The sequence below is a fragment of the Leptopilina boulardi genome, unplaced genomic scaffold (genome assembly GCF_019393585.1).
Source record: "Leptopilina boulardi isolate dan_hultmark-lab unplaced genomic scaffold, ZJU_Lbou_2.1 LbouV2_195, whole genome shotgun sequence".
NCBI classification, from domain to species: domain Eukaryota; kingdom Metazoa; phylum Arthropoda; class Insecta; order Hymenoptera; family Figitidae; genus Leptopilina; species Leptopilina boulardi.
The window spans coordinates 706,313-720,426 of NW_026137746.1; the positions used below are offsets into that span (position 1 = coordinate 706,313).

General features: G+C 27.5%; 2 protein-coding genes across 3 annotated transcripts in view; both read right to left on the reverse strand.

The window, feature by feature from the left end:
* The window catches only part of LOC127278131 (gamma-tubulin complex component 2-like), a 47,970-nt gene that overhangs the window by 9,062 nt on the left and 24,794 nt on the right, over positions 1–14,114 (reverse strand). The window contains exons 13-15 of one of the 2 annotated variants that reach the window (XM_051299686.1): positions 13,334–13,477; positions 12,868–12,945; positions 10,347–10,507 (exon numbers count right to left, since the gene is read on the reverse strand). In XM_051299686.1, the coding sequence (XP_051155643.1) occupies positions 10,347–10,507; positions 12,868–12,945; positions 13,334–13,477 (383 nt within the window). The remainder of the gene's footprint in view (positions 1–10,346; positions 10,508–12,867; positions 12,946–13,333; positions 13,478–14,114) is intronic. The other variant, XM_051299687.1, reaches the window with a different exon arrangement.
* The window catches only part of LOC127278136 (beta-1,4-mannosyltransferase egh), a 282,071-nt gene continuing 281,097 nt past the window's right edge, over positions 13,141–14,114 (reverse strand). The window contains exon 4 of the transcript XR_007842448.1: positions 13,141–13,154. The gene's annotated coding sequence lies outside the window, so the exon portion shown is untranslated. The remainder of the gene's footprint in view (positions 13,155–14,114) is intronic.

Genomic DNA, 14,114 nt, shown 5'->3' on the forward strand with positions numbered 1-14,114 from the left:
TGGATCTTTTCCTAATTCTAGACCTGGTAAAACGTTACCAAATGAAACCGTTACCCTTGTCCAGGAGTAAATTTTGTTATCGAAAGTGTACGCAAAGTTTTCGAGATTAATTTTATTGAAGAAATCACTTACAATATGTGGATATCAACAGATCGAACATCTCTGGAAACTATCCATTCCTCTGTTGAAAGATATCTAGAAGTACTTTCTCAACATTTAGTTGATCTTCGTTCTCATGATTTCATAGCAAAGAGTCAAAGCTAATTCCTTAAAGATTCCATAGAAACTCTTGGAGAAAATGAATTTATAATATTATTCGATTTTTCTCTGAATTATGAGACCGTTATTCCAAACGCAGTTCAAAGTGAATATTGGAACAAAAAACAAATTACAATTCACCCTGCTGTAACTTATTACAAAAGAGACGGAAAAGACGAGTGCGAAAGTTACGCAATTATTTCCGAAGATATGGAACACAATGCTAGCGCAGTTCACCTGTTTATGGAAAAAATCATTGCTGATTTAAAGAAAAATCATAATATCAAGAAAATACTTTATTTTACTGATGGCGCAGCTGCTCAATATAAAAACAAGAGTAATTTTATCAACCTCTTGTATCATAAGCACGATTTTGGATTGGAAGCTCAGTGGCACTTTTTTGCAACTTCGCACGGGAAGAGTCCTTGTGATGGGATTGGAGGAAAACTTAAGCGAGAAGTTGAACGAGCAAGTTTACAAAGACCAAGTAACAAGCAAATATTAACAGCTGACGATTTGTACAAATGGGGCACTGAAGCTTTAACGAAAATAAAATTACTTTTTTGTACCCAAAAAGAACATGACAAAAAAGCTCGAAGCTTTAAAAGACGTTTCAAAAAAGCTTTAACAGTTCCAGGTACAAGACCTTTCACTCATTTGTACCAATTGACAATCATAAAATCCAATGCAGACACTATTCTTCTGATGAAGAAACTTTTGAATTTCAAGTCAAAGAATCCTCTAAAAGAAAGCGCTAAAAACTTCAGCTACAATTTCAGGTTGCATTGTTAAGGTTTCATTACAATTTATTTTAAATTATAAATATGATAAAAAATAAAAACTTTGCTTCAAATCTATTAATAAAATATTGATTTGCTTGAATTTTCACTTGTTTTAGTCAAGTAATTTCAAAATAAAAACATTATTACGCGAAAGTTTCTAGTTTGTAACAATAATATTATAAAACAAATGAAAGTAGAAACACAAATCTGGATCCTAGTTTTCTTGAGATGTGGATATTTAAGGGTCATTCTCTAGAAAAGGACAAATAACACGTTTAACCTTCGCTGGACTGGATACTTTTTATATACACGGTTGACAAGATCCCACCCAGGGTGGGCCAAATGTTTTCTTCTTTGTATATTGCAATAAAAACTTAGAATCATTCAGTTTTTTTCCAAAATTGTTATATGTTACCAAATAATATATTTTATTAATGTTTTGTTGATTTTTTATTTGTTTAAACAATTTATTATTAATAATTTATAACTTTTTCAAATATACATACGACAGTAGAAGAATTTTATAAATTTGTTACCTTCTCTTCGTAGTTATTAATTCAAAGGTTATAAATAAAATAAAATATATAATTCAATTTGCAACAACTATTATTATAAATTGTTTAAACAAATAATTATTGCTATTTATTAACATTCTTCATAATATTCCTAGAAAATTGCAATTTTTTTCTAATTTTTCAACTTAACAAGCACAACATAATAACACAAAGATTTTATATGAATTTACTATTTAACCAATTGTTTAAACAAATAATTGTTGCTATTTATTAATTTTCTTTATAATGTTCCAATAAAGTTGCAATTTTTTTCTAATTTTGCAACTTAACAAGCTCAACATAATAAACATGAAGATTTTATATGAATTTAGTATTTAAACGATTGTTTAAACAATATATTGTTGTTATTTATTAACTTTCTTGTAGTGTACCTAGAAAGATGCAGTTTTTTTCTAATTTTGCAATTTATCAAAACGGAAAATAATATAGCCAGACAGATTTGACATAAATTTACTAATTTAACAATTGTTTAAACAATTGTTGAATTTACAATTTTACATCAAATCTATCTTTTATTATATTCGGCTTGATGAGTTGCAAAATTAGAAAAAACGGAAACTTTCCAGGTGCCGTACAAAAAAAGTTAGTAAATAACAACAATAAATTGTTTAAACAATTGTTGAATTAATAATTTTACATCAAATCTATCTTTTATTATATTCGGCTTGATAAATTGCAAAATTAGAAAAAAACTGCATCTTTCTAGGTGCAGAACAAAAAAAGTTAGTAAATAATAACAATAATTGTTTAAACAATTGTTGAATTAATAATTTTACATCAAATCTATCTTTTATTATATTCGGCTTGATAAATTGCAAAATTAGAAAAAAACTGCATCTTTCTAGGTGCAGAACAAAGAAAGTTAATAAATAATAACAATAAATTGTTTAAACAAATGAAAAATGCAATATAATATTTTTTATATCTATTATTTGACATCATAAAACACTCACAGTGAAAAGTCTGCATGATTTCAAGTCTTTTTGTAAAATAGAATTAAAAAAATATCTGAATCATCCCGGTTATCTCCGTACATACATTGATAAAAGTTATAAATAATCAAGAAGAAATTTTTTTTAAAAATTTGTTTTTACATTTTTTGAAAGTTCTTAAGATTTTGTTCAGTGACTTAAAATCGCGATTCAATTAAGGCAAAACTTTAGAAGATATGGCAATTTCAATTTGTCTGGCCCACCCTGGGTGGGCATCTTGTCAAGCGAAGGTTAAGACATTTTATCTAAAAAATATTTAAAATTAATAAAAATAATGGCGGCCATATGATAGTATTTAACATCATTTAATCAGGACATATGATAAAAAAAATAGAAATTGCATATTATGTGAAATATTCATCTTCACATGGTGCAAAACTCCATTCCGTAACCGTGCATGAAGCTAAATTTACTCAAACAATTAATATTATTTTTAATTTCTAATATAATTTCATCTTTTGTCTAGCAATATTTATTAATTATTCTTTATTCTAATAGATTACGGAAGAGGCAAGGCAAAATATTTAAATTTCTATTTTCTAGAATTAAATTAGTTTTGTGCGCTATTGAAAACTCCATTCCGTAACCGGACACAAATATAGATATTAGATGTAAACAAACACGTTAAGAGAGCAATGCAGAGATAAACAGTATTTAGAATATTGGTGTGATTACATGTCAGTGCGAATTAGGATGAAAGAGAAGAAAATATTCAGTGTAAATAAGATATTCAGTTGAGCAGTGAGCATCGACAGAAAGAAAACTCCATTCCGTAACCGCAAAAAGAAAATTTTAAATTTCGGTAAGTAAATGATAAATATTATTAATTATTTATAGAATATTATTTTATTTCAATAAAATATGTCAAATACCATTGTTTGTTCACAACATTTTTTCTTTTCATACACGGTGGGCTTGGATTAAGTTCAACCCAAAAGTCTTTGCACATCACCGTTTTCTTTTGGAATTACTTCGGGGATGTCTTCTGATTATTTTAAGACAAAAATGAAAATAATCGGTGGAGGGAAACTGAAATTATCTTGATTTTTCATTTTTTTTATAGGTTATTCTAAGTAATTTCTTTAAAAAAAGGTTTCCTTCAATTTTTTTTCTACAAAAGTTGTATTTCGGATTCAGTAAAGAATCTCTATGATAGTTAATGAATTTAAAAAATTTGAACTATTAAATTTGTTAATAAATAATGGAAGAACATGGTTTTTCATTCGTTTTTTGAAATTAACTCGTCTTGTAATTAATTTACACCAAAATTTTTCAAAGATAATTTGAAGTACATAAGATTATCTGTAAAACTGAAAAAAGAAGACTGTTCTACCTATTACCGTTCCTTAGATATGACACGTTGAAGTTGCTATTCAATGAAAAATTTAAACTTGGGAGCTCATTATTCGATGAATTCTTTTATTTAATATCCTAATATAACAATTTTAATAAAACATAATTAAGAGGACTCTTTTTCGAATAATTTGCGATAGATAAAATTAATTTATCTTCAGTAGTATAAATTATTATTATTATTATTCATCGAATAATGAGCTCCCAAGTTTAAATTTTTCATTGAATAGCAACTTCAACGTGTCATATCTAAGGAACGGTAATAGGTAGAACAGTCTTCTTTTTTCAGTTTTACAGATAATCTTATGTACTTCAAATTATCTTTGAAAAATTTTGGTGTAAATTAATTACAAGACGAGTTAATTTCAAAAAACGAATGAAAAACCATGTTCTTCCATTATTTATTAACAAATTTAATAGTTCAAATTTTTTAAATTCATTAACTATCATAGAGATTCTTTACTGAATCCGAAATACAACTTTTGTAGAAAAAAAATTGAAGGAAACCTTTTTTTAAAGAAATTACATAGAATAACCTATAAAAAAAATGAAAAATCAAGATAATTTCAGTTTCCCTCCACCGATTATTTTCATTTTTGTCTTAAAATAATCAGAAGACATCCCCGAAGTAATTCCAAAAGAAAACGGTGATGTGCAAAGACTTTTGGGTTGAACTTAATCCAAGCCCACCGTGCATATTAGAATCAATATATTATGGAGCTGTAGTGTGTAATAAAACTCCATTCCGTAACCGACAGTGGATTTTCCATTTTTTGGTAAGTAAATGAAAAATTTTATCAATAATTCTTAAAATAAAAAAAGAAACGATTAATTGATAACGTTTTGATTAAAAATTTCGAAATTTTTTAAAAATAAGCAATCAATTTAGGCGTCGTTAAAGGGAGCAAAAACTCCATTCCGTTACCGCCAGAACTTTTTTAGTTTTTTGCTAAGTAAATAATAAATATAAGTCAAATTCATTACGCGGTGGGTTTTTGGGGTCACTGATTACGAATTTGGAGTTAGTTTTTTAAAATTCAAAATGGCGGATCCAATATGGCGGATGAAATGTTTTAAATTTCAGTGAAATGACCTAAATTTTGTTACTAGGGGGTTTTTTGGGTCGCTGATTACGATTTTGGAGTTAGTTTTTTAAAATTCAAAATGGCGGATCCAATATGGCGGATGAAATGATTGAAATTTCTGTGAAATAGTCTAAATTTTGTTACTAGGGGGTTTTTGGGGTCGCAGATTACGAATTTGATGTTAGTTTTTTAAAATTCATAATGGCGGATCCAATATGGCAGACAAAATGTTTAAAAATTTTGTAAAATGGCCTAAATTTTGTTACTAGGGGGTTTTTTGGGTCGCTGATTACGAATTTGGAGTTAGTTTTTTAAAATTCAAAATGGCGGATCAAATATGGCGGATGGAATATTTGAAAAATCGATAAAATGGCCGAAATTTTGTTGCTTGGGGGTTTTTTAGGTTTAAATGTTTGAAAAAAATATATTAACCCTCATGAGTAAACATGATTCAAAAATTATAAAGTTAAGAAACTGTTTATTTAATTTAACTTAATTTATTTTCTAGAACCATGAATGCTGTCAAAAATGTTGAAGAACTGAAGAAGAAAAAAAGAAAAGAAGCTGCTAGAATTCGAAGGTTGCAAATTAAAAACGATCCTTTAAAATATGAAGAGTCAAAAAGAAAGGATAGAGATCGAAAAAATGCGCGGAAAAAATCTGTCAAAAATCTGTCAGAAAAAAATCAGGTGCAGCAGAGATTAAAATGAAAAAAAAAATTATTACAAAAGAAAGGAAAAGAATCGTGAAAAGAAGAAAATAGAATCTTCCGAGAAAGATGGTAGGGTTATTCCAGGAAAAAAAACGCGACGGAAAAATACATTTAATCTACAAAAAAAATCAAATTGCTAGAACAAAAATTAAAACATCGGGACAGACAAGTTAATCGATATCGGATGAAGTTAAAAAGAACGATGGAAAAAGAAAGAACTAAAATCGAAAAGATGAATAAAAATTCTCCAGAAATAATTGTAAAAATTTAATTAAAGGTCAAAATGTTTCACAAGCAGTCAAAGATAATTTGCTCCTTGGAGAAGTAATGAAATCTCAATTAAAAGAAAATTTTCAACAACTTGGGAGACAAAAAGATAAAAAAAAATTTTGCGAATTAATATCTGGTAAAACTGTCAAAAAATATAAAAAATTACATCTCGTAACAGATTTAACTTCCAGAGGATTTATGCGTTTTAAAAAAAAGGGATCAAAATATTACCAACATTGGAAGCTGGTTAAACAGAAGGTAACTTCATTTTTTGGAAGTGACGAGAGTAGCCGCCTTTGCCTTGGAAAAAAAGATTTTATCTCTAGGAAGAGAATTAAGAAACAAAAAAGATATTTAAATAATTGTATGAAAGTTTTACACAAGAAATTTCCTGCAAGGCACTTAAATTTGAAAATTGGCTATTCAACTTTTTGTCGTCTTAAACCATTCTGGGTTGTTCCTCCTGCTGTCTCTAATAGGGACACTACTATGTGTATAATGCACTCTAATGTGGGTTTAATGACTTCAAGATTAAAATTAGCTAACATCATCGGAGAAAATTCACCTGAAGATATTTGTACAAGTTTATGTTGCGAAAACATAAAAGACGAATGTCTTGAAAGAACTTGCAGTGAATGCAAAAATAGAAAACTAATACCAAAGGGTAATTTCGTTAAAGAAGATAATATATATTATGAAAAGTGGACTTCTACTACAAATAAAATTATTGTCAACGGTGTTGAAAAGTTAAGTAGAAGAACAGTTAAAGAAAAACTTCTTACTACGAAAGGAGAACTTTTCACATCTCTCGAAAAATCAATAAAGTTATTTTTCTTTCATGTTCGAAACGTGCAACATCAATATCAAGCCATATATGTGATAAAAAACAATTTTAAATTTAATGAGGTACTCATCCACATCGACTTTTCAGAAAATTTTTTGTGCAAATATTCTGAAGAAATTCAGGCTATTCACTTTGGTGGTTCTAAATCGCAGCTAAGTTTACATACGGTTGTTGTTTACCACAAAGATTATGAACCGATATGTATATGCACTGTTTCTGATAACCTTCGCCACGATCCAGTTGCAATTTGCGCCCACCTTCAGCCAGTTCTAGAAAAAGTGAAAGAACTCATTTCGAACTTGGACGTTGTTCACATTCTGAGTGATGGTCCTTCCACACAGTACAAAAATAAAAAAATGTTCCATCTCATTGGGACATATTTGTCTAAAGAAATAGGAGCAAATTCTATCCACTGGCAATATAGCGAGACAGGTCATGGAAAAGGCGCCCCTGATGGTGTTGGAGGCTGCATAAAAAGAACTGCAGATTCTTTAGTTGCTGCGGGAAAAGACATTCCTAACTTGACAACATTTATAAATGAAGTTTCGCCACGCTGTCCAGGGATTCACATCCATAAATTGGATACAAATCTTATTCCAAAAATTGAAAAGTACGTGCCTGAAACCCTGAAATGTTTTAAAGGTACTCAGAAAATACAAGAAATAATTTGGAATAAAAATTCTCCTGTTCTGCAACTTCGATCTCTTACATGCATTCAATGCTCATCAACGGAAATTTGTTCTCATTACGCATTGGGAGAAATAAATTTTTTACAATTTAGTCACAATGACAACGTTTCGCAATTGATGTCTCACGATCTACCACTTTCGATTTCAACTTAGTATAGTCCTCCTCTTCACATAGAAATAGTTATTTCAGTGTTTTTGAAACTTTTTTTTTTTTAATTATAATTCAGAATTTGTCCTTTTTGAGAGATTTACCCTTAAAGAACGATATCACGAGATCTAAAAAAGTCTCCAGGATGATTTTTTTTAAATTAAAGATAAAATAAAAAGGAATATTATAAAAAAATTAAAAAAAAGAGGTCGAAATTGAAAAAAAATCTAAAAGAAATTTTGTTTTTTACTTTTTTCTATTTAAATAACAAAATTTTATTTTTATTTTAAAATTTTCTGAAAATACGTAATTTTCTGAAAAAAATCGTTTTTGATTCATTAAAATCGGTTGAAAGTTGACCGAGATATAAAGGAAAGACAAAAATGCAGTGTCAAAATTAAAAGTGATATAACTCCTACAATTTTAGATATTTTAAAAATTCCTTTTACTTACACATTGCTCTTATATAAAGCTATAATTTTACCAAGTATCATTAAAATCGAAGAACCACTTGTAGATTCTGATATTTCTGTCGTGGACTTACCCAATACTTTGATAATAAAACTCAATTGTCAGCATAATGCGATGGGAACGCATTGTAGAAGTTAGTGAATGGGAATGTTGCGAGATTGTTAACAAAAATTGCGGTAACGTTCTGAACGCATTGAACGTTGCCACATTAGAAATTGGACTTCTTACGAATTATGGGAAATGATAGTTAAAACAAATCTACGCGATGAGCTTTTTCCTTGAACGTAATTCTTCAGCTTCCGATTCTTTCTTACTCCACCCCTTTTTATTACGTATTCTGGGCCTAACAATCTTACATGCCCATGACAACACAACATCAAAGTTGTAATTGTCGCAAATGAAAAAGGGGTAAAAATACCCAAAATCAAAACATTTTCCAACAAGGAAAATTCATAAAATAAATCCAAAGGCAACAAGTCTTTCAATAATAATTTATGCTTGATTTTATTAAGAGCATATTTTTGTATTTGGCTATAACTATTAACAGAAAACGAAAACTCAGCATTATTGGCATAGTAACAGACCCAGAGCTCACGCCTTATTCACGTGTTAAAAACCCTTAGTCCATAAAATTTTCCCACCTGAAGTCTCTAAACGTTCATATAAAAGACCATCGCGGAAGTCAATTAATTGCAGTACAACTCTCATTCGCGAGTCAGCTCTGAAATTTTTCAGAGGCATAAAAACGATTTTGAGACGCCGGGGCTAAGCCCGTCCGTGAGTCGGATTTTCAATTTTTGCAATCCACTACATAGATAGTGATTAAAATTAGACGGATGAAAATATAAAGTGAATACTTCACGCCGACGAAATCCAACGGAAGTCGTCTTTAATAAAAATCCAATAATTTGAATAAAATCAAATTATTAAATTTTTGTCTTTTTGACCGGCCAGTCCGCACGTGTGGTGCCTGCGCTCTTTAGATTCGGTGGACCCGTAAGTGCATTCTTGTGCGCTACCATTTGACATTTTCGCGCTTTAATAAGTGTGTACATTTTTCCGCCCGTCGGATAGCAGCTCGACGCCTCGCCCTCGTTAGCTTGCGACGGTATCATAAGCAGTAGAGTAAGTTTTTAAATATGTATCGTTCCTTCTTATCTTACTGTATTATTTTTATATTTTAAAGTTGAGCTTTCTTTTGATAAAATAAATGTATTAAAGGGTCTTAATTGTTTTATTGTGTTTTATCCCTTAAATTTATTCTCTAAAAACGTAACTTGGCAGTTTCTTTTAAAATAGGATACACGATCCCATAAAATAAACGGAATTTTTTTTATTTTCGGCAGCTTGGTGCCTCCAGGACATAAGAGATAATAATTTTTATAATTAATATTTTTCGGTTCGTAACAATCGAATTCGTGATCAGTGACCCCAAAAATCCTAGAGTAATCAGTTTAATTTAAATTCATTTCTTACAATTTTATTGAAGATTAATTTTAAAAAAAATTCCAAAAACGATTGAGATTTGTAGGCTTTAAACTGTTTTAAATCCTACTTTTTCATTTTACACCACTGTGACGGGTGGTGCACGGCGCAAAAAATTCAAAATCTCCGGTTATAATCGGAAATACAAATTTTTTTCATGAATATAAAGACAAGAGTCCAAGGAATGTTACATAAAAATTTCATTATAATCCTTGCTATAGAAAGTATAAAAAATATAAATTGTTTATAAAATTGTAATTAAAAATTAAAAATGTTTGAAATTTTTTTTTTCACAATTAAGTTTATTTAAAAGAGTGGATATTCATTGACTACGTAAAAAATTGCCAATAATTTATAGCAAACGAAATTTGAATGTTTTTTTTAATGATGCAAAAATTTGTTATTGAAAAGAAAGTTTATAAAAATTTAAAATTTTGAAAAACGGTTTAAAGTGTTTTTTTCTTGTTTGTTGTGAGCTACAGATTTTCATAATTGCTTTTATTTTTACAAAAATTTATAAAATTTTTAATTACGATGGACGTGTTTTGACTCATCGACTTTGATCTACCCTTAAATTGTAAATAAATCAAGTATTTTTATTAAATTTAAAAAAAATATGTTATAATAAAACTCTACAAAACATAACATAAATAAATTAATTAATAAGAGATTTTTTACATACCGGCATAATACATTGCGCAATTTCTCGTTATTATTATCGCAGCCAATGTCACAAATTCTTTCTAAAAGTCGTATCAGCACCTCAGTAAATTTATTGTCAAGAAAACTAATTTTCTCTTCAAAACTTGTTCCATCTGCACTTGAAGATATACTCATATCCATCTGTTAATTAATAAATTAAGAGTATAGTACAGTATTTAAAAAATGGTTATAAATAAATTTCAAAAGTATTATAAAATAAAAGTAATTAAATAAAAATTAATAAAAGTATTACATAAATTACGCTACATTATTGCAATTAATTGATAAACAAAATGTCTATAAGATTAATGATAAAAAATATCTCTCAGCGGAAGCATTTAGTCGTTGTGCAATGATTCACTGCATAGAGAATCAAAAAAATGTTTCTGTTCAGAAAATAAATAATTTTTGTGAATTAATTACAGCAAGACCTAATAATTTCAAAATGTGAAATTGCAAAAAATCTCTTAATTGCAAGTCAGCTTTATTTCAAATATCTACTTCATTTAGAATTAATTTTCTACGAATCGACATTTGATGGAATTCTCAAATAAACCGATTACCAATTAATAGCAACTACCCTTTGAAAATCGCATAAACAGTTTTTATAGCAAATAACAATTCGTATAAACAAACATTAGTTTAAACAGGCCTCAGAATCGAACTACGACAAATTTTCAAAATTTTCATTAAGTGAGACAAATTTTTAAAAAAAGGAAGTTCCATTTTAAAAATTTTTTTAAGTATGATTTAAACAATTTATTGGAATTTTAAATTTTTGTATAATTTTTAGTTTTACTGGTCAAAAAGAAGTTTCAGAATAAATGAATTTCAAAAAAATTTTGTTAAATTTCAGACATAAATTAAATTTTACAGAATTGGAAATAATTTTAAAAAACCTTTTTTAAAGGTAATTGAATTTTTAAAGATTTATTTATTCAGATTTTTGAAAGTAATTGAATCTCAAGTGATTTTTATTTAAATTTTTGTTAATTTCGGTTGCTGAAGAATTTATTAGAAATTACAGACAAAGTGGAACTTTAAAATTTTTTTTAATTAAATTAATTAAAATTTTCAGAAAGAATTGAATTTCAAAATATTTTGTTAAATTTCAGACAAAAATTAAAATTTACAGAATTGAAAATAGTTTGTCAAATAATTTTAGGTGACATTTTTTAAAAATAATTAAATTTTGAAAGGTTTACGATTCAGATTTTTAAAAATAATTGAACTTCAAGTGATTTTTTAAATGAAATTTTTGGTGATCTTGTTTGCTGATTATATTAAAAATTTAAACATTTATTGAATTTCATGAAATTTTTAATTCAAATGTAGTTTAAGATAATTGAATTTGTAAAGAATTACATTAAAATTATTGAAAATAATTAATTTAGAAAAGAATTTTAGTTAAAAAATTTATTAAATAATTGAAATAAAGAAGATCTAAAGAAGATCTGCATTGTATAATAAAAAGACGTATTTTGTTTAAAAATTTTGTAAAAATTGTAAAAAAAAAAATGTCAAAAAAGTCGCATCTTAGCAAAAGAAAACAAAAAAAGTCGTACAACCCGAGGCTTGTTTAAATGATAATTATAACAAATAGACAGTAATGTTTAATAGAAATTCTGTATAATAAAAATGATTGATAATTATGACAATTAGAATGTTAGATAAATGTTCCTGCAATTTAAGAAGCCTTATTTTAATTTTTAAATACCGAAACTTTTGCATCTTATAAAACAATCCTAAAAACATAATTTCGTTTTTATATAGAAATTTCATAAAAAATGTCTACCAAAAAAGACAAAAAAAAAGTTTATAATTTTTCCATTCAAAAATACTGATATTACAAAAATTTAAATAACATGCAATGTTTCGACCTAATATTTTTTTTAAACACTCCCCTGTTTTTCTGTTTTAGAATCCATGCAATAACACTTCGGTAATAACGAGTAAAAATTTCAAATGCTAATTAGCTTGCAAATTTACACAAAGATTTTTAATATTATAAAACAATTTATACCATAAAAATCTTAGAAATCTACCTTCTTACAGCTCTGTTAAAAATAAAAATGTTGAAACAAATTCTATCCGACAGTAAAAATATAATATATATTCTGAAATTTCTTATAGACAATGACCATTAAGAAATTTGAAGATAATACACATGAAATGATAAAATAAAATAGATGCACAAAATCTGGTAACTGCGACATTCCATTTCTACTGTTGATGTTCAATGAAACCTTCTTTTTAGAAGAATGAAATAAATAAGTACATTTTTTTTAAATGAGAATTTAAAGAAATCTATTTCTAACTCATGCTCACAGAGAATTAATGAAAAAAAAATTGAAATTCTACAAAAATAATTGTTGATTCAGAACTAAAAGATGTGATAATGATAATTTCTGCGACATGAGAAGTAATTCATCTAATGCATTTAAATCATTATTCATTGTCGAAATGTGACGATGAACACTTAAGATTTTGTAAGAATTCACCTCAGGTTCAGAGGTGTCATCATGGCAGGAACCCATCATCGAAGTCAATTCAGCATCGACAAAGTAGCGGCTCATATGCTTAGCAAGATTTTAAATTTAAAAGCAAATATATTTTTCCGAAAAATTATAAGTCTTAGTTTTAATTAGCTTAAGTGAAATTAGTTTCTATTTTGAAAAATATTTAAATTGTTCCTCCTTTTGAAGAAACATATAAAATATAAATTACTTTACATATTTCATAAGAGACAATTTTCCAAGTTAGTAAATATTACATTTTTTTTTGTAAACTTCATGTGTTTTACATTTAAAAAAAAAGTTCTTTTTACCATATGAATAATGTAATTTTTACAATACAAAAAATTGTTTACTGGAATTAATAGTACCAATTAATAATATTCTTAGAAGGCTGAAATTAAACAAATATATATACATTTGTAAAATGAAAAAAAATTCTTAAATATTTTACCTGCATAAATTCACAAAATTCCACACAAGTAGCGCATATTCCAGTTATGCAAGTTAACAAATCAGGATCAGTGAGCATACATTCCCTCAAACAACTGTCTTGCAGATCTTGATGTACACTTAATACATCATCAACATTAGTGACCTAGAGAAAAAGGAAAAAAAACAGTTGAATAAGTGGGCAAAAAGTAAAAGAGTAAAATCTGGACGCGTGAATATTCCCTTCATTAGACTTGCCGGAATTTTTTTAGTGCCGAATTAAAAATTATCGAATTTACATTTAGTAGAATTTTAAAAAAGTAGATTTTATAATAGGGGAAGGTGGGGGAATTGGAGTCCCTTAAGGACAATGATTAAAAAAAACCAACTTATTGTTATAATAAAATATTGTTTTGGTCATTTTTTACTCCTTTTGTTATTTATCTTTAATTATAATTAATTAAGAATAAAGAATTAAGTTTGCAAAAAAACATGTTTTTTAAAAAAATGCATTTTCTCCCATTATCCCAAAAAAATTTTTCATATAGTTTGCAAGTTTTTAGCCATGGTCCAAAATCCGTAAAATAAAAAAAAATTTTCCCATGGTTTCCAAGATTTTAGCAATGGCCCAAAATTAGTAAATTAAAAAAAAAAATTTTCCCATTGTTTGAAAGATTTTAGCAATGGTTAAAAATCCGTAAAATTAAAAAAAATTTCCTATGGGAAATTGTACCATGGGAAACGGACATAAGCAATGGTTTTTGAGATTTTTGCCAAGGTTTAAACCATGGGTCTAATCGTAT